Source organism: Lampetra planeri, chromosome 30 (genome assembly GCF_965212315.1).
Source record: "Lampetra planeri chromosome 30, kcLamPlan1.2.h2, whole genome shotgun sequence".
NCBI classification, from domain to species: domain Eukaryota; kingdom Metazoa; phylum Chordata; class Hyperoartia; order Petromyzontiformes; family Petromyzontidae; genus Lampetra; species Lampetra planeri.
The window spans coordinates 1,732,518-1,752,490 of NC_136136.1; the positions used below are offsets into that span (position 1 = coordinate 1,732,518).

Here is a 19,973-nt window from a genome sequence, read left to right on the forward strand (position 1 = left end):
CGCTTTGCAAAGTCAGCTTCCTCTTGTATCTTCTTAGGTTTTTTCGGTAAAGTCACGTAGGTAAAACATCAAAATGAATGAAAATAAAATAAAATAAAAAATCACGACGTTTCGGAGGCAACACAAGTCTCCGTCATCAGGTGGGACCGTCACAGCCAGATTAGCTGCATCAAGTGAGGCAATGATTCAATATGTAATCCCTCTTCCTCTTGTACTTCCCGTAATGAGTCAACGCCACAAGGGTGCTGACTGTCGACACAGGAATGCATTCCACGGTTTGAGTGTAATAAAAAAAACATCGTGAGTTTCTCTGCAAAAAAAGTTTCCCGTTTGGGAAGATTCAGGCTCACTTCTGGAAGGAACGAAACGGAGCAGAAGCGCAGTAAGTGTACGGGCCAGAAAATAGTTGCAGGACTTTATGCGAAGGAATGACACAAATACACACCACGTTTTCTCATTGAAAATTGGTACATTTCAAAATATAACTGTTACAAAAGCAAAGTTTGTGGGGAACAATAGCCATTTTCTGTACTTTTGAGGCATAAGCAATTAGGGAATAACACTTACTACCAAGAACATTTTTTTTGTTACACAGTGATTCGTGACAGCGCCATCTGTCGGAGCGATGAGTCGCTGTTACAATCCCGTGAGCCACCCACCTCCACCACCGCTGCGAAGCGCAACAACATGGGGCGGTGACTCGCAAATTCCGCTTCTACAAATCGGACCATGACCCAGAATCCCTGGAAATTCGTGAATGAGAAGGAATCGTTGGACGGCGAAAGGAGTTGGTCCGTCCTTCGAGCGCGCCACCCACTTGGTTTTTCTGCCACCTGCAGCCGAGATCGTCGGCACAACTAATCAGCAACATCATCGTCATTGTGATCACACACCCACGTCGTCATAGTCATGTGAGCGGCGCTCGGCTTGCAACTTCAAAGGTCAAAACGCGGAAACTCAGCCTCAGTTTCACATCCGTGTTGGCTGCGTGCATCGGGACTCGTCACTACGAAGGGACCGGCTGTGGCTGCTGCTGCTGCTGCCGGGGTGGGTAGCATCCTCTCTGTGCGTGTGTGGTTGTCTTTGTCGCTGATATACACAGTGTGTGTGTGTGTGGTTGTCTTTGTCGCTGATGTTCACATTGTGTGTGTGTGGTTGTCTTTGTCGCTGATATACACAGTGTGTGTGTGTGTGTCTTTGTCGCTGATATACACAGTGTGTGTGTGGTTGTCTTTGTCGCTGATGTTCACATTGTGTGTGTGTGGTTCTTTGTCGCTGATATTCACACAGTGTGTGTGTGTGGTTGTCTTTGTCGCTGATGTTCACAGTGTGTGTGTAGAGAGTTATAAAGAGGCTTGAGAATGAAGATGACCGGCTGCTGGTGGTGGTGCAGCAGCAGCATCATCCTCGCCCTGCTCGCCTGCTGCTGCTCTCTCTTCCACGTGGGGAGCGCGGCGTTTTCAGGCGGTGAGTCTCCATCGATGTGCACCAGGAGCGCGCTTGCGTTTCTCTCTCTCTGTGTCTCTCTCCCTTCACTGGAACTTATCCCTCTCCACATTCAGCGGTCGCGTTCGCTCACGAAAGTTTCCGCTCACGAAACACAAACTCGCCTGTTGTTACCCCACGACCCCACTCGATCTCCCTCTCACAGCCACCACCGCTGCCACCGTTCCCTCTCCTCCTCCTCCATACTCTGTCCGCTTTCTTTCACTCGTTCACGCCGTTCTTTCGATCCATTCGTCGTCAATTTCTCTGTCGCCGAATTGACGAATCGTCACAGCTCTTTGGTTCTTTCGGTAAAGTCGCGTATGTGTAATATAAACTAAATCACGGCGATATGGCCTCTTGTCACGGCAGCCCTTTTTCCCACCTAAGCAATTGTTTCTTGCTGTGGTTGTCCCACCTGATGACGGACGCTTGTGTTGAGCCCGAAACGTCGTGATTTATTTTATTTTCTACCTACGTGACTTTACCGAAAGAACCAAAGAGTATGGATTCCTGCAGTCACGAAAACTTCAAATCTAGCATTGAGTCGTCACAGATTTGCCCACCTCATCTCCACCAACTTGACATCCGTGCGTTGTTGTTGTGCCGTCGTCAATTCTCTTGCCAAGCGCCTCGGTTTTTAGGCGCTTGTTTAAATGACGCCTCGGTAAGACGAGCGATGTCAGGCGAGTCACACGTGCTTTGTGTCGTCTGGATCGGCGACTATTCGAACGCTTCTCAACACGAGGGCGTTTTTACTTTACACGCTTTTTATTAAACTCACTCTGTCTGTTGTATCCTCAAATCTTGTAACTAAATTTTTACCCACTTCCCAATGTGGTATCGACTGCAAACTTGGTATACTTATGTCACACCGATGATAATACTATATTCTATCATTCAAAATAAAATAAAAATATTTTAAACATTCTTTTTTATATGTTATGTTTCGGCTTGGCTCTAATTGTCCACGCTCAACTCACGTTGGCTGTAAATCACCACGGCCCCCTTACGTTATGGCAAGCTTCGGGGCCACTTCCTGGTGTCGTGGAGTTCTTCCATTACGAGTAGGGTACATTTCATTAAAGCGTGTTTAAAAAATACTGTATATATATTACCAGAGGTGGGACAAAGTCATTGTTATGCAAGTCCAAGTCGAGTCGCAAGTCATCAAATTCATGACTCGAGTCTGACTCGAGTCCAAGTCACATGACTCGAGTCCACATCTCATAGGTGGGACAAAGTCATTGTTATGCAAGTCCAAGTCGAGTCGCAAGTCATCAAATTCATGACTCGAGTCTGACTCGAGTCCAAGTCACATGACTCGAGTCCACACCTCTGTATATTACTTATTTAAATTTCACATCAACGTAAAACCCCGTCTGTAGCACTCTTCCCGCACCGCGGCTCTCGTGCCCGACGCTAACACTAAAACCATTTACTGCTGGATTTATATTTGACCAGGTAAGGCCCACTGAGCCTATATCTAGCTCTTTCTCAGAAGTGACCTGGCCAGAAATGATAGCTCAACAAATTGACTCATCACGTGAACATTTATAGCAGCCAAATACTCTAAACACACGTTGATTCTAAATGTGGTGGGAAAAACCGGAGGACCCTGAGAAAAATGCACGCGACCACGGGGAGAGAGAGGACGTGCAAACTCCAAATATACAGGTGTCAGGGTCGGGATCGAACCCATGACTTATACTAGGCGAGGTAGTTAACGTCTCTCTCTCCCCACTTGAACGTTAATGATTCGCCATCGAGGGGTCTGTATGGCGACGGTCCTCAACGACTGAACGGCCAGATGCATGCGGCAACGTGTGTGCGAACATCTGCGTTGCGCGTGAGCTCGTCGAGTATTTGTGACATGGTACACAACAGTGCCTTTCGCTGCACCTGCCCCCTGATGCCCACGACGTAGCATAACCTCGAAGGAGCCAACAGCTACCTGGCATGTATGGTGACCGCCCCATCCTAACAACTGAACCTTATGGCGGGACACCGGGGGGTCCCATAAGCACCCGGCTCTCGCATAAACGCTTAATAATTTTGGCGTGGAAAGCCAAAAGGCTGATGGACTAAATAGATGCTTGTGTACATGTGAACAAATAGTGCGCCAATTTTACTCTGGCAATGACGAGGCCGAGCGGTAGCGCATTTGTGGCTTGTTGCAGAGGTGTTCGTGATTGGAGCCCGGCAACTGCCCTGGTTAATACTCGGGGTGAATCAAATGTAAATACGTGCCTTCTACTTGACAGTGGACGTAAAGATCCCATTAAGGTATTAACAAAAATATCGGCCATCACGTGTGCCGCCGTCATGGTTCAAAGTAGCAAAATTAAAGCATTTGCCCATAAATTACGCAAGTAAGAAACATCACAATGTCATCATCCCGACTGCAAAACTATTGCAGACGTTGCCCGAGACACAGAGCACCATTGTGTGATGGCATTGGCCTACACAAATGACGCGTATACCACGTGTACTCATGGTTTGATTCAAATTTACAATCCGTGCCCGTTATGTGGAAAAACCCAGTCTCTGACTTGGCTTGTGTCTCTCCTCCCGTAGGCCGGCATGCGTGGAGCACTCGGCAACGAATGCACACCCATCGCCAGCTGCAGCTGCGCCAGCACTTCTGGCAGACGGTGAAGCGGGAGCGCACCATGCCCAACGCCATCCTCTCCGAAATGCCCCAGGAGAGGTTCCTCCAACAGCCGCTCGACCACTTTGACCGCCGCACCAAAGAGACGTACAAGCAGGTGACGATGATGCCCTGAACCCTTTCCCATTCCGAGACGTCGGCAGGTTGCAGGAGCTGGTGTCCCCCGTTCACCGCTGAGTCAAGTGGTTCGCGTGGATTTTATTGAGAGACACGGGTAGTGCCGCTGTTTTTAAAGACACTATTCTCACCGCAGAGAGCTGTGACGACCGCGCTCTGTGACAGCTGATGCCAAACTGTGTCACACGCCCTCCCGCATTGCCTTTTACTTCCGATTCTGTTCCGATGATGTACACGTAAAAACAGGTACGTCACCGGAATGGGAAAGGGTTAATATCCTGGTTCACGACTCTGAACCACATCTATCTCTAGGCCTGCTTCCTCGAGCTCAGCCCTTGGTGGTTTCATGTTCATCATATTTTTTACCATTTTGTTTTTCCTCTCTTCTCGCGGCGTTCTCTAGCCATCTGTGTTGACTTGCCGTCAGCTTGTCCTCAGATGGCTATGATACGAAGGGGTTGTGGTGTTAAAAAACATATTTTTGCCGCTTATTGCAAAGATCCACAGTTCTAACTTGGCAGGCTGCCTTGGTTAATCCTGCAGTTGTATTAATGGTAAAACACTTGCTTTCTGCTTCACAGTGGACATTAAAGATCCCGTGGCGTCATTAAAAAGAGTAGGCCGTTGTGTATCGGCATCGTGGTTCAATTATGTCAAATTTGTCATAAATTGCCTGCAAATTACTCCAACGAGTTTACACAGTGATATCACCCCCTATTAAAATACTACAGGCTATGTCTGTAAATCATAGGACCTTCCTTTGTGATAGACTTGCGCAATAAAAATGGCCTGCGTACTAAATGTACTAAAATTATTATTTAATGTTCGTCATTTTATTTTGCCTGTGTTTGTGTGCATCCAGCGTTACTGGGTGAACAACATGAATTGGAAGGAACCTGATGGTCCTGTGTTCCTTCTCATTGGAGGAGAGGGTGCCCTGTCTGAATACGATGTGCTCGCGGGCAAGTGCAAACTTGACACACACACACCTTTCCCACACCGATACAAAGACAAATATCCCCATATATACTTTTAACAGACTGTTGGGGCAAGTGGTGTTAGCGAGCACTTATCAAGGCCGGCACGGCACAGGAGGGGTGGATGGTCAACACCATGCCTGACCACCTTTGTCTCCCCAGTGCTGATATGTACACAATACACGAGGCACTCTGTTAAGGCTGCGTCAACCTCGGAAGCCCCAGGACCGATTGATATATTCACCTCTGTTATTGGTCATGAGTGGGAATTGAACTTGGGTCTCCAGGCTCGTAGCACTGTCCACTGACGCCTACACATCCACTTCCCACGCAAGCAACGCAAACACGAACCCGCACCCATACATATTGTATATTGCATTCTAGATGAACAAATTACATTATTATAATAAATATAAATTCTAGTTAAATTAACAGCATCAAGTTCCCCACCAAACAGTACATGTGTCGCTTTAACATGACTCACAATATATTAAAATTATCCATGATATAGGTTTTTTGGGTTAGGTCGCGTAAATGAAATGTGTCTTTAAACCTGCCACCACCCGACAGCCAGTTACTAAGGTTTGTGACATAAACAGAACATGCTAATTCGTTACTAATACAGCACACCAGTGTGTTGGAGAGAAAATCCACAACATTTACAATCTGAATACGACGTTTTGCCAGTAATTCCAACTAGCTACGTGTTATATTAAAATTAGTATGTTGAACATGTTTGGTCAAATTTGATTGAACGTACATAGCTCACCATCATGACCACAGCCCCCTCCCCCCCCCCAGGTCCTTCCGGTCAAAATGAGCCATTGGTCGACTGTGCTATGCAATGGCTCGTGTGAGCAGCCACTTGCAGACGGGAAGCGAGGTTTCTGACTCCAGCTGCTGCCCCCCTCCCCACCCCGGCCGTGCCACAGGCGAGCATGTGGAGCTGTCTGCCAAGTACGGCGCGCTGGTGGCGGCCGTGGAGCACCGCTTCTACGGGGAGAGCATCAGCCCCGACGGCTTGAAGATGGAGAACTTGCAGTACCTGTCCAGCCAGCAGGCGTACGCATGCGCACCACTCGCCGGCTGCAACACTCCCCGGCCGCACCACTTCTCTGGCACACCACTCGCTTGCCGCATGATTCTCCCCGGACACACCGCTCTACGCCCATACCCCTCCACGGCGGCACCACTCTTCAGCCGCACCGCTCTCTGACCACACCAACCTTCAGCCGCGCCACTTTGGTCTTCTCACACTTTGGCCTTCTCACACTTGCCACTCTCTCACAGCAGAACTCTGTGGCCACAACGCTCTCTTGGCCGCAGCAATCTTTAACCATGCCGCAATACTGACCGTGTGTGTGTGTTGTGGTGTGTGTGTACATGCGTGTTGTGGTGTGTGTGTGGAGAGCGGTACTGTAGCGGTTAGCGCGCTTGCTATGAATCTGGCAACCCAGGTTCAATTCCCGCTCAGCCAACACCAGTGACGATTATCTGAACCGGTCCTGGGCCTCCCCTAGGTCGACTCAGCCTCAAATGAGTACCCGGTGCGGTGTGTAAACATCGCCACTGGGGAGACAAAGGCGGTCAGGCGTGGTGCTGGCCACCCACCCCCTCGTGTACCGTTCCGGCCTTCATAGGTGCTCGCTAACAGTACTTGCCCCTATAGTGTTAAGGCTACACGGGGGATCTTTGTCTTTGTGTGTGCCGACTGTAAATGTGTCTGTGTGTGTAATGACCATCGATGCAACATTTTGTCTGTCTTAGCCATGTCTAAACATGTTGGTGATGTCCATACACCCACGGCAGCTGCTGTTTGCCAGCCCATGCCAACTTTATTTTGTGGCCTGCTTCTCAGTTGGAGAACATTGCCCGCGTGCAATGAACATTGCTGTGAGATATTGTCCGGTTGTGATGTGCTCTTGTTGCTGATGATTCAGACTGGCTGACCTGGCCTCCTTCCATGCTTACCTGGTGGACACTTACAACCTGACTCGCAATAACACCTGGATCTGCTTTGGGGGCTCCTACCCAGGATCACTGTCCGCCTGGTTCCGACTCAAGGTATGGAGAGCAGCTGCTTGACATTTAGCATCATTGCTTCGCGGCTTGCCTGCCCATTGACGAGCAATGCGATATCTCTGAGCGTTACGGGTTAAAGAGAACGCGTAGGTTAATCGCGGTGGCGCTGCATGGCTCTCCGATGTGTTTGCGGGTTCTTCCGCAACTGAATTCAGGTCAGAAGTCGCGAGTGAACATTTCAATCAGGAGACCGCAAATTGGATGGCAGTTTCCTCCAGGTAACCCTACGCACTGACCACACGCGGCTAATTTTCCTCTGATTGCACCTCTGGTTCTTTTCGCAGTTTCCACATTTGGTGTTTGCGGCCGTGGCGTCGTCGGCTCCCGTGCGCGCCCAGCTCGACTTCCAGGGCTACAACAAGGTACCGTGTGTGTTGGGTGGTGTCACTTGGAGCTTTTCACTGGCACGCGACAGATTGCAAAGGCTCATGGTCTCCGAATAAAATTCTCCTGTGACTGAATCGCAGTCGTTGATAATAATATAACATGTTGAAAAAAACAGATTGTATTTCTACTCTCATCATACTTTACTCTTTTATTATTCAACATCGTGAAAATAATGTAGGCTGCCATGGTGGAATGGTCAGCAGACTGGACATTTAATCCAGAGGTCACCAGTTTGATTGTATTAGCACGGTTGGCTACGTACGGTGCGAAAGAAGTTCAACATACATACATACATCTCCCAGAGCGGCATGTTTAGTAAATCCTACCGCCCCCCCCCCAGCAGCAGATATAATGTTTACACCACAGTTAGTTCAGGTCACGTGTTGTGGGGTAAAATGTGGGTGCTTCCACCTCTTCCAAGATGCCTTACGAACATGGAAGAGGTGGCTCTCTGACGTTCCCTCTAGTGGAGCCCTTTCCATCAGCAGTGGCGTGAGCAGGCAAATTGTAGGGCTGGACCTTTTATCTTGAATTAAAAGCAAGTGAACAATTGAATAAGGCTCAAGGCACAAAAATAGATTAGCCTATATTTTTGGCCGTGAGAAAATTGTGCACCACTCCGCTATCAGCATGCTTATTTGTAATACCGGAAAGTAAAAATTGGGATAACGGACTAGAGAATTTATAAAAATTCTAATTGTCGAGTTCGGACGATAATAATTGCTCCCTTTCTTTTTGACGCTCTGATAAACTTGGGACACTTTGTCGGGATGGACCGCCGTGACGGGGATCGTGGGTTGTTCTTTCCGCAGGTCGTCGCTGCAAGCTTGGCAGACACAGTCGTGGGAGGCTCCGACAAGGTGCAGATTCGCCTGGAGGGCAAAAACACAATTTTGGTTAAAAACAAGAAAAAATTGAGTAAAAACTTACAAAGTAAAAAAAAACTCGTTTGGCTGGTTCTGCTGACAATAAACAAGTTAGGAAATATCATGCTTAAGCATGGGTCTACGTACCACTATCCCACACGTCTCGTCTGCAGAAGTAATTAAGTAGAATTCTGGAAGCTCATGTGCGGCTGTCGGAGCAAAATTCAGCTTATTCCTTGAAACCCTTTCATTTTGCTCTGGTTTGGGGTTTTGTGCAACGCTTTGATCAATTTGCGAGATTTTCAACACAGTTAGTCCCTAATAGGGACACAGCTTTGTACTACACTTTCAAAGAGAGCGAATGCATAAACACTGTCACCCAGAGTTGGAAAGCAATCAAAGACTGTAAGAATAAAAACGCTCCGATATGTTTTCGGATTGTGCCGCATGTTGAGCGGCAGGATGGCCGATGGTTGATTAGCTCCATGTGCGAGGCAGCTTCTTCAGCAGCTAAGTTTATCGTCAGAATTTGCGTGCAGTTCCTGAAGAACATGCAACCACGTGGGTCGAAACGTTCGGAACATTATGCCGAAGGACGTGTGGTGGTACAACCCGAAAACACGTCAGGGAGTTTTTATTATCTCTACGGTATTATATTTGAATGTGAAAATGTTTATTCATTAGCTGCCCGTCCGTAATGGGAATCAACGTGGAGCATTCGGGTGTCTCTATTTGGACCTTACTCGATTAAACATTTTCCAGTTTTATCAAAGGGCTCCTCGAAACACATTAAAGAGCTATACAACACAACCACAGACTTTTACTGGATTCTGTATTGAAGATGCCTGATGCAGTTTCAAGCCAAATATAGCCTCTTAATTGCTCAATTTGCTTCTGAGAATTATTCAACCTAGCAGGGAGCTGAAACAATACAATTTGCGTGTTCAATGCTCGTACACCATGCGAAATATGTCATTTGTTTGGCCACATTCCATGTTCGGTTATGGAGTATCTTACAACATACATTTGCCCACATCATTACCTGGCTTAAGCCACAAATCAATTACGAATCATGACATTGACTGCAAAAACCAACGTGTTTGTTGGGTGTAAAGGGTTGCCCGAAACACATCGGAGAGCTGTACGGCACAACCGCGAATGCGTACGCGGGGCAGTACAACAAAAAACTTGACGTCGTTGTTTGTTTTGTCAACAGTGCTTGTCCCGAGTCCGTGAAGCATTCGCGACTGTTGATGCGAAGCTGATCGGAAAAGAGTTCTCGGGCCTGGAGCGAGATTTCAAGTCGTGCGTACCGTTCGCCGGCCCCGACGACCTCGCGCTCTTTGCCAGCAACCTGGCCGACATCTTCATGTCCGTGGTTCAGTACAATCGCGAGATGCCCAACTCCGACATCCGGGTCCTGTGTGCCGCGATGATCGACACGGACAGGAGTGCCTACCAACAGCTCGTCGCCCTCAATGAGGTTCGAAGCGCTGCACATTTTTTTTTATTCACGACACAAACCAACTATTGTTTATGCGCGAGCTGTGCCCATCCGTCTGTCGTGATTGCTCGTGTAAAGAGGATCAAATGTGAATTATATTTTACTATCAAGTCGTGTTGCTATCGGGGACTTACTCTGTAGAAAACCGGCCAAAATTATCAAAGGGCTTGTCCAAAACTTGGCGATAAAATTCCAGCGCCACATTGAAAATCCACTTTCTGGACCCAAAGGCGATGACGTCACAATCCATGCACGTGCCTCTTTTCCCTGCGACGTCGGGATGTGTGACGCCACTTCATGCGATGTGCGGCTCAGAAGGTAACGCATTTTGTACAGCGTTACAAAATCCATGCGATCATTTTTATTGAGGCTCTTTTGTCAGCGGGCAGAGATTCTGTCTTTAATCAGCAGAGGGCATCCACGTGTTTGAGCCACACACAGCATTTTCATCAAAACACAGATGTGCTCCATGTGATGTCAATGTACCTGCTTTAGATTGGTACCCCACTGAAATTGTAGATTTAAACTAACAGAACACCTGGCGCACACAACGCACGTGGCAGACAGGAAAAACAAATGGAGAAGCTTCCCTTTAAAGTCCTCTCCGACACGTGTGTGAACAGTTTGACCTTTTTGTTCGGCCAGGTGAGAGCAGAAATGAGACTCGTCTCTTTCGAAAATAAACTGAAAAATACGTTTTGGTGCCAGCATAAAGCACAGGGTATACTGCTTACACGTATAACATTTAAATAATATTGAGTATTTTTGACGTGTATATGTCTTTGTGTGTATATAAAAGGCTAAAGAGTCTGTACTCAATCAACTATACCCCCCATAACAGTATATTTTCTACGTCTTGCCAATTTGGATTATGGTTCAATTTTCCACCACAATTACCCACCCCGCGTACTTTATACACGTGTGCGGAGACGGGGCGCCCCTGTGTTCTGACCGTTCAAACCCGTGTACGTTTGTGTGTTGGCCATGCAGAACTACTTGAACATCGAGCAGCAGAATTGCTCCGACAATACTTACGCCAACTTCATCGCCGACTTGTCGAACACGACCGCGACCCGGGTCGGCGTGGGCATGCGCCAGTGGACCTATCAGACCTGCACCGAGTTTGGCTACTGTGAGTAGGGGCGCCACGGTGGCGAGATGTTAACTCCCTCGCCCGGTATACAGGAGGTCGCGGATTCGATCCCGACCCTGACGCCTATTGTATATTTGGAGTTTGCACGTTCTCCCCGTGGTCGCGGGAATTTTTCTCCGGAACCTCTGGTTTTTCCCTCCACATTTAGAATCGCGCGTTTAGAGTATTTAGTTTCTATACATTTTTCACATGGTAAGCCACTTCATCGAGCTATCATTTATGGCCAGGTTGCTTCTCAAAAGAGCTATTTAGCTCAGTGGGCCTTACCTGGTAAAATACAACATTTTGGTTTAGTTTTAGTAGAGAATGTGTGTGCACTTCGCACCCATGTGATCTGTCATCGTCAGTCATGATCAGTCCACTGCTGGATGAAAGCCTAACCCAGCTGCTGCCATCTCTCGTGGTCCTGCGATATAACGATCCGCCTAGAACCTGCATACGAGATTATTTAACCGTTCCATCTCCGTCGTGGACGTGCTCTCCAGGAGCATTCCCTCCATTGGCTGCCACTCCTTTCTTATTCTTGCCCATCAGACGTCAGCCCTTCGAGCGACGTCCTGTCCTAGCAATGTCATGGAGGTCATACACTTTATTTAAAACCACTGAAAAACTTGAAGAAATGTGACACCACATACTCGGCATGTAACAAGGCACCAAATTCATCGATTATAATTATAGTCGGCCCTGACACTCTTAATTCATGAATCATGTAAGACTCACATCGGTAACATTGTGCAGTGAAGAAATCGAGACAGAAAGGAATGAAAAGAATACAAAGAGGTGATAAAAAATTTACAAAACCACAACCCTGAATCCTTAATCACTGGGCAATAAATGTGCGCGTGCCCCATGCTTACTTCCTCTATGTACACGCTGCTGCGGTAAAACTGTTAGCAAGTTTATTTTGGGGCAAACATGGCACGTCAAGGAATGGTGTGGCCAACACAGTCACCATAGCCGGTGGTGTCCACTCTGAGCACCTGGTACTCATTTTAGGCTGAATTGTCCTAGGTATGGCCCTTGAAAGGTTCAGATGTTAATCGTCATTGCTGTTATCCATAGCCTTGGAATCAAAGCCAGGGCCGCGGGAATTGTAGTGCAGCGTGCAAACCACCCAATGCCCCCACTCCACACAAGCCCACGTGTGGTTCATGGGCCAGAATTGAAATTGGTACCACCTGTGATGGCAAAAGATTGCTGTCTGTCTTTATGTGTGACCAATAAAAGCAAATTAATATCTGATGACATTACTTATTTTAAATGGTTATCGTATTTTTCATGTTCCAACATTTCTCATGGTGCCAAACAGGGGAGTTACTGACGTCATCTCCAATGTGAAAAAGTTCATTTCCATTCCTGATCCTTGGCCGGTGATGTTCGTCCCTCATCGCCGATTTGATGCCCCTCTTGAGGTCCAGCCTTAATACCTCCTCCTCTCCTCTACCGTTGGCTTCGTCAATTCTTAAGAATTCTCTCTTCCTCAATTACTCACCACCCATTCGCCCTTCCATCCTAATCGGCAAACCTCCCGTTCTCCCTCCGGTTTGCGTAAACGGGATGTGCCGTTGCACCGCAGTCGATACGCACCGCAGTCGATACGCACCGCAGTCGATACGCACCGCAGTCGATACGCACCGCAGTCGATACGCACCGCAGTCGATACGCACCGCAGTCGATACGCACCGCAGTCGATACGCACCGCAGTCGATACGCACCGCAGTCGATACGCACCGCAGTCGATACGCACCGCAGTCGATATGCACCGCAGTGCCGTTTCCCGCGGCAAAGAAGGAATCGTGGGCTCGTGTTTCTTTCGTCGTTGTGAGCTTGCGTTTATTTACTTTGTCTGAATGTACTGCTGACGTTTAACACGCCTGCCAAGCGCAGCGTCTAGAGACGCTTGGATATTTAGACGCTATCCATGCCGCCGCTATGGTTTTGCCACTCGACTTGGAACCGTCGAAGTGAAAATTATCTGATTTGGACTCTTGTGCGAATGCGCACAACGCAGTGCATTTTCTTCAGAAGTGCAGAGAGAGGCGCTCGCGTTGGCTCGACGCCACAATGTACAGAGGCCTCTGCCTCCGAGATGCTCTGAATGCCGTCGGGTGGTTATCCACTCATTATTTTGTTATTTTCCCAGTTGCACGACATTTGGAAGCCTGCCGCAGTGAAACGGATAGCGCAACCGGAATTCAGAGGTCGCCGGTCCGATTTCCATCTTCCGGCACGGCAGTTGAAATCGTTTCTTTTTTATCTCCCCAGCAGGTTAAGTGTGATGGAAGTGGGGGGGGGGTATATTGTGAAAGAGTTGTTCAAATACGTTCTAGAGAGGCTGTCCAGAGCTCTCTCAAGTCGAACAAGCAATTGCAGGCCTGCCCGTTTTACCATTACATTGCGATTGCGCTATCGCCCTCATGTCATGAGGCGAAATTGACTTCACTGCGCAACTATACCCTGCCAAGAATGTAGCACGTCAATAAAAACCGAAATTACGTTTAAATATTAGAGCTGGAATTTTTTCGAAAATTAATAAAATAAAATATTCTAGATTTGAAGCTTTCGTGACTGCAAGGAATCATCTTCTTAGGTTTTTTCGGTAAAGTCACGTATCATTGCTACAACTCGGTGGGCTCTCATGAAATTGTCTTTTCCGAGACCAAGGTTCTCTGCAAACCTCCCGGCTACCATCAAAGGTTTGTACACGAAGCCATACAAATATACAAACACAGACATAATTTCAACCGTGATGATGGGTACAAACTTAGTAATCATTGGAAAGATGTTATCAACCACGCAAAAAAGACTTAATCACAAATTTTTTTTTTGGACCATCTTATCTGACAGGCACTATTTTACTGTACTTTACCGAGTGTTAACATCCCCAGTTATTTTAACAGTACTCTCTTAATTGTTCAGCCAGCATTGGTATAAACATGGACATTTTCGTTCTTTTGTCTATCATGTGTATCAGACCCCCCCTCCCCCTCTCTCTCCATTGTGTTGGCGTGTGCAGTAATTGGCCGCTTGCGCACAAGCGCTTCCACGTCCGTCCCCCACCCTTTTGGCCTCGCCCCCCCCCCGCCCCCCCCTCCCTCCCGATACGTTCCATTCATTGGCTACCATAGTCTGATGAGCTCCCCCTAAGTTTGTACCCATCATCATTTTCGTTCTTTTGTCTATCATGTGTATTAGACCTCCCCTCCTCCTCTCTGCCCATTGTGTTGGCGGGTGCAGTGGCTGGTCGCTTGCGCACAATCGCTCCATTGTGTTGGCGTGTGCAGTAATTGGCCGCTGGCGCACAAGCGCTTCCACGTCCATCGCCCACCCTTTTGGCCTCGCCCCCCCTCCCTCCCGATACGTTCCTTTCATTGGCTACCATAGTCTGATGAGCTCCCCCCTCCCTCTCCCTCCCCCCTCAACTCGCTTTTAAGGGATTACATCTTGAATCATTGCCTCACTTGATACAGCTAATCTGACTGTGACGGTCCCACCTGATGACGGAGACTTGTGTTGCCTCCGAAACGTCGTGATTTTTGTTTTTTATTTTATTTTACTTTCTACGTGACTTTACCGAAAAAACCTAAGAAGATAAAATATTCATTTAATTCGATTTTTTTTTGCTTGCGCAGTCATCCGCGAGACCATCAACTCCGCTACGCTTGATAACCTCCATTTAAACATCTCAATATTCCAAGCTTCCAACCCAGGATCTCAGTGGTGCCTGCTCGTGCTATGCCACTTGGGGTCGAGCGTTTTTATCCATCCGTCTCTCTCTCTCCCGCATGTGCGTGTGTCTGCGCGCGCGATCCAGACCAGACGTGCGTGAGCGAGCGCGACTGCCCCTTCCTGCAGCTCATGACACTGAGCTGGAACCTGGATCTGTGCGGCCGCGTCTTCGGCGTGGACCCCTCCTCCGTCGCCAGCGCCGTGCGCTTCACCAACGAGTACTACGGCGCCGACCACCCCCGCGGCAGCCGCATCCTCTTCGTCAACGGTGCGTCGCTCGTCCGCCCTTCGTTCGTCCGACTGTCCGCTCGTCCGACTGTCCACTCTTCGTTTATTTAAAGTTCCGGAAGTCTTTTGCTCTTTTACATGACGCAAAGGACCCAGTTAATGTTTTCCAGAGTAAATACTTGAGAATTGTTTATAACTGTTTTGTGGCTCATATTCTTGGTTCTTTCGGTAAAGTCACGTAGAAGGGAAACAATAAAATAATACAAATATTAAACAATAAAATTCTCACGACGTTTCGACTGCAACACTGCAACACAAGCAATCATCATCACACCTGATGATCATCATCACACCTGATGATGATGATTGCTTGTGTTGCAGTCGAAATGTCGTGAGAATTTTATTGCTTTATATTTTTATTATTTTATTGTTTCCCTTCTACGTGACTAACGAAATAACCAAGAATATGAATCCCTGCAGTCACGAAAGCTTTAAATCATAATTGTTTTGTGGCTGTCAACCCACATTAATATGTTTTTAAAGTATGATTTAGGGGGTTTTAAGATCCACCTTCTCCCCTCCCACACCTCCACCCCGGTCGATGGATTGTCACAGTTCTGGGTGGGATTCAATTCAACGTTCGGTTTTTTATTTTACAATCGTGAACGTGGTGTCCAGTCGTGGCTCCAGGTGTTACACGAACCCATTGCATACAACGTATATAGAAGGTAAAGATGGTAAAAGGTGCAGCCCTGCAACTACTCACTCATGAGCACTGCTAGCAGAAGGGCCTCCACTAGAAGGAGGCCTGCTCTTTGATGCTGGCCAGATATCTTGGAAGAGGTGGGGAGTACCCACACTTTACCCCACCACACGTGACCTGCCAATAGACTTGCGGTGAACCCATTTATACTGTCGGATAGACCGCTGCATTAGCTTCTTGCAAGTCAGTTTTGCTAACCGTCATTACACAACAGCAGCATCCTCGTAAATATAAAACGTATTATTATACAAGCATCAATTCTTTAAACGCAATTCATTCCATGCGTCGTGAACTCAATAATCGTTATCAAATAGACTATTCGTTGGGCCATTCCCCCCACGGTGTCATTCTCGTCGGTGTTATTTTCCGCGTGCAGGTGACATCGACCCCTGGCACGCCCTGAGCGTCCTGCGGAACGAGACCCGTTCGGAAGTGGCAATCTTCATCAACGGCACGGCGCACTGCGCCAACATGAGTCCCACTTCTCCCAGCGACCCTCCGTCCCTCACCAACGCCCGGCTGGTGAGTCCAAGCTGAGTCACGCGCAACGGACGCGCCATTCGCTCCGTCTCTGGCGCTTCGTTGCCCCGAGCGCGTCATGGTCTGGGTCCGGTCCGGCACGGCAAATAGGCGGCGGGTAACCAGCCGCACTTGCGCGGCCCTCGGGGCTCGCTCCGCTCGATGTGCCAGCGCCGCGTCACTAAACGTTCTGGCAGGGATGGCCTCCGTAACATCGTCGCCAAAGGATACGTCCTGCAGCAAGCATGGTCACCACCACCACCACCAACAACACCGTACGTCACCACGCTGGTCAGCGCGAATTGGTGTGGGCAGGCAGCATCGATGTACAGTACAACAAATGGATTTTGCCGCGCCCGGCTCTGCTGCCCACCACGTAGCCGCGCCGTAGCCCCAAGGCACGTTGGTTGCACGCGGTGGTCACCCACCCGGGCTGAACGCTGGTTAGCTGCTGAGATGTGGCGCAATCGGGCTGCATTCCAGGTTATTTGACGCCACAGTGGGAACAAAAGGGTTTAGTCGGCTGAATATTAATTGCCTCTGAAAGCAGCCACTCCTGTTTTCCACCTCCAAATAGACTTCAGGGACCCGGTGTGCAAGCCGGTAACGTCACCGCACGAAACCCGTTCACCATAAAAGGAGAGGTTTGCTAATCGCAGGTGATTGGGTTTGTGCACCGGCTCACAATTGCGCATTCCCTCGGCAATTCTACCACTGGTTGTTTCACGGCTGACTTTCCAAAAGCAGGGTTTGTGTGTAATTCTCTGCGGCAATTAAAGGGCAACTGTGAGAAACTGTAGCACCCTTGCAAAGCCGGCGCTCGATGGAATGTGTGTACGTGCCGTGAGATTGCCGGTAGGTTAGCCCTGTAGAGGTATACGAATGGCTCAAGGATTTTTTTATTTAGGTGACTTTTTGTGACATCATCTTGCTTTGTCTTGCACACCTGCAACTGCTATTGAGTATATACTTTGTTGGTTCTCGGGATACGTCACCCATCTAGACCACTCGTGGAGGTGACGTCCACTGCAGCGTTAAAGAAAATAGATTCCTGAGCAAGCAATGTGATGTAGTCATGGACAATTATGCATTCATTTTTACATTTCATTGGATGTGCTATTCATTGTTTACGCATTTATTGCATAAGTTATGGATTTATGCTTGCTGCCGTCGTCCCAATTCGTGCTTGCCATGTGCCTGTGTGTGTGCCAGTTAATACCCTGGGCACCCTTACAGATGATATACTGCAGGTTAAATATTTCTTCGTAAATACAGAGCGAGATGAGTGAGGGTGGGGAGGGGGTGAATCACCTCTACTACCCAGCCATGTATAATTTTGTATAATTTTGAAAAATTTTATCTTTTTTCGGTGGTAAGTGGATTATTGCATGATTGTGACAGACTATGGCGGCTTGAGAAGGCATTCATCTAGCAGAGGATTAATTATAGCTGATGATCATTATATATCTTTTTTTTTATTATTCAGACCAGTCACCAATGCCTGCACCCAAAAACTATCACAGTGACATTTTTATTCATCACTTTGTCTCAATTGTATCTCTGAGAATGGAAACATGAATTTGACTGCCGTGCAACAAACATTTCTCCAGCGGGACGTGTAGAGAAAGCGCACACCCTTGTGTGTGGAGTAAAAGGGTCATTCGAAGGGATTTCAATAGCAGTTCTATGAAATCATCTTCTGTGGGCAGTTGTCTATCACATGGGGTGTGCACTCCTCAGCGAGAGTTTCCGTATTGATGACGCAACGGCAGAAACACAATTTTAATAAGAGTGGTAGGGGAAAGACAGAATACAAATTAATCAGGAGGATCCAGACGTTTGCGATCCGTCAAATGCTGCACACGTAACGTGTCTTTGTTTCCTTATTTTTCGTTTTGCAGAAAATCGACGAGCAGGTGGGCGATTGGCTGCATCAGGCGAAGCGTCGCCAACTTCTCTGACTCGGAGCCCCGAGTCCGTGTTGAGGTTTGGGCTTCCGGGTCGCCTTCCACCGTCCCCCACGTGGAGTATGTCCCCACCTTTCACTCGCACGGCGTTTTGTGAGGGAGAAGCCATCGAGAAACCATCGAGATTTTCCCCGGGTTGATTTTGAGATTTTTCTCACTGCAATCGTGCGTTGTGATGACGTTTTGTAAATACCTCGTGAATTTGTTTTCGATTTTTTTTTGTAATTGACACCTTCTGATTGCTGTGGTATGCTTTGGGATTGTCTACTTTATCGTCAGGTCTGTGTGCACTACTGCGATTTTAAACGGCGCTAAGAGTTAATAAAAGATTGATATTTTTCAAACATGTGTCATATTCATTTTTTATAAATACTTCCTAGTACTGTGATGAGAGTGCAGCACGTGTAGGGAGTACAAACCCCACGAATGCATTTGTAAAGGTTTCCAACTCGGGATGCAATTGTGAATGCGTATTCACTCCGTCAGTCTGTTCATCTGTCTGCTCGTAATACGCAGTCGCATTCACGATGACCCAGTACCAGCAAACGCTTCGTTCAAAAGTTGTGTTTTTAATTCAAGACAACTGAAAACTGGCCAAATGGATGGAAGGGTTACCCAAAACATGGGAGACAAAAACAATTCCTAAAGGACTATTTGTAAATATGTAATCACATTTCCCCCCCCCCCCCCCGCTTGCGTACTGCTAATGATGAATTGCCCAACACAAACGCATGTCGGAAATGGTGACGACGTTTGCTGAGTTGCCTGCCATGCGTGATCTCCACAAGAGATCTCTGTCACTGCCCATTGCTTTGACACTGCAAGTCAAAAAATACCCGAGATGCGAGTGGCTGAGTGGCCCTTTGGACTAATGCACTGTCAGAACGCCAGATCAACAATAACATTCTTCGTTGAAATCTCAGGAATTGGCTAGCGCGCTGTGGTTGCCGTCGTCCAGCGATGCAGTGCAGTCATCGTGGATATCTCTCTACCTTGAAGAATTTATTTTAGCAGTTGGTTACGAAACAAACATTGGCACTCAATCTCGTTCACAGCACTTTATGCAACGCTGTACTCGTGATAATTCACAGCCCCCTTGTTAATCCACTGCTGGACGGAGGCCACGCAAAGCTGCGTTGGCCATCGCAGTTGTACGACCGCGATGTCACGGAGGTCAGTGCGGGTTGGCAAAACGGGGCCGAGTGGCTCGGGACCGCTTCTGATGCCAGTCGTCACTGACGTTAGTCATGTCTGGGAATTGAACTCGGTTTGCTGGGCTCGTAGATAACCTCTGTACCACCACTCTACATCGCCAGATGTGCACTACTGCATGGGAGACGCAGGATACGTAATCAATTATTATTGTTGTTGCTGAATTGTAACACCCATGTATGGCGCATATGTTTGCAGCTTCAAAATTCCAAAAGCATTGATCGTGAAATATACATTTGACGACGCATCAACATGACAAGACGGGGGTCACATTAAGCTCGCGTGACCAAAGGTTTCCAACGTCTTAAAGACG

General features: G+C 47.9%; 1 protein-coding gene across 1 annotated transcript; it reads left to right on the top strand.

Annotated features, from left to right (window-relative positions):
* Positions 1-629: 629 nt before the first annotated feature.
* LOC144728777 (thymus-specific serine protease-like) lies at positions 630-18,792 on the top strand. Its single transcript, XM_078608417.1, has 13 exons — positions 630-1,047; positions 1,329-1,467; positions 4,063-4,253; positions 5,136-5,235; positions 6,183-6,312; positions 7,191-7,314; positions 7,617-7,694; positions 8,532-8,579; positions 9,802-10,068; positions 11,080-11,221; positions 15,057-15,239; positions 16,339-16,484; positions 18,383-18,792. Exons 2-13 carry the CDS (start codon positions 1,362-1,364, stop codon positions 18,440-18,442), a joined length of 1,575 nt encoding a protein of 524 aa, XP_078464543.1. The 5' UTR covers positions 630-1,047; positions 1,329-1,361; the 3' UTR covers positions 18,443-18,792.
* The last annotated feature ends 1,181 nt before the right edge of the window (positions 18,793-19,973 follow it).

Coding starts and splice junctions, on each gene's coding strand:
- LOC144728777 (XM_078608417.1), top strand. CDS start 1,362: ATGAAGATGACCGGCTGCTGGTGGTGGTGCAGCAGCAGCATCATCCTC. Junction 1,468..4,062: donor GAGCGCGGCGTTTTCAGGCG/GTGAGTCTCCAT, acceptor CTCCTCCCGTAG/GCCGGCATGCGTGGAGCACT. Junction 16,485..18,382: donor CCCTCACCAACGCCCGGCTG/GTGAGTCCAAGC, acceptor TTCGTTTTGCAG/AAAATCGACGAGCAGGTGGG.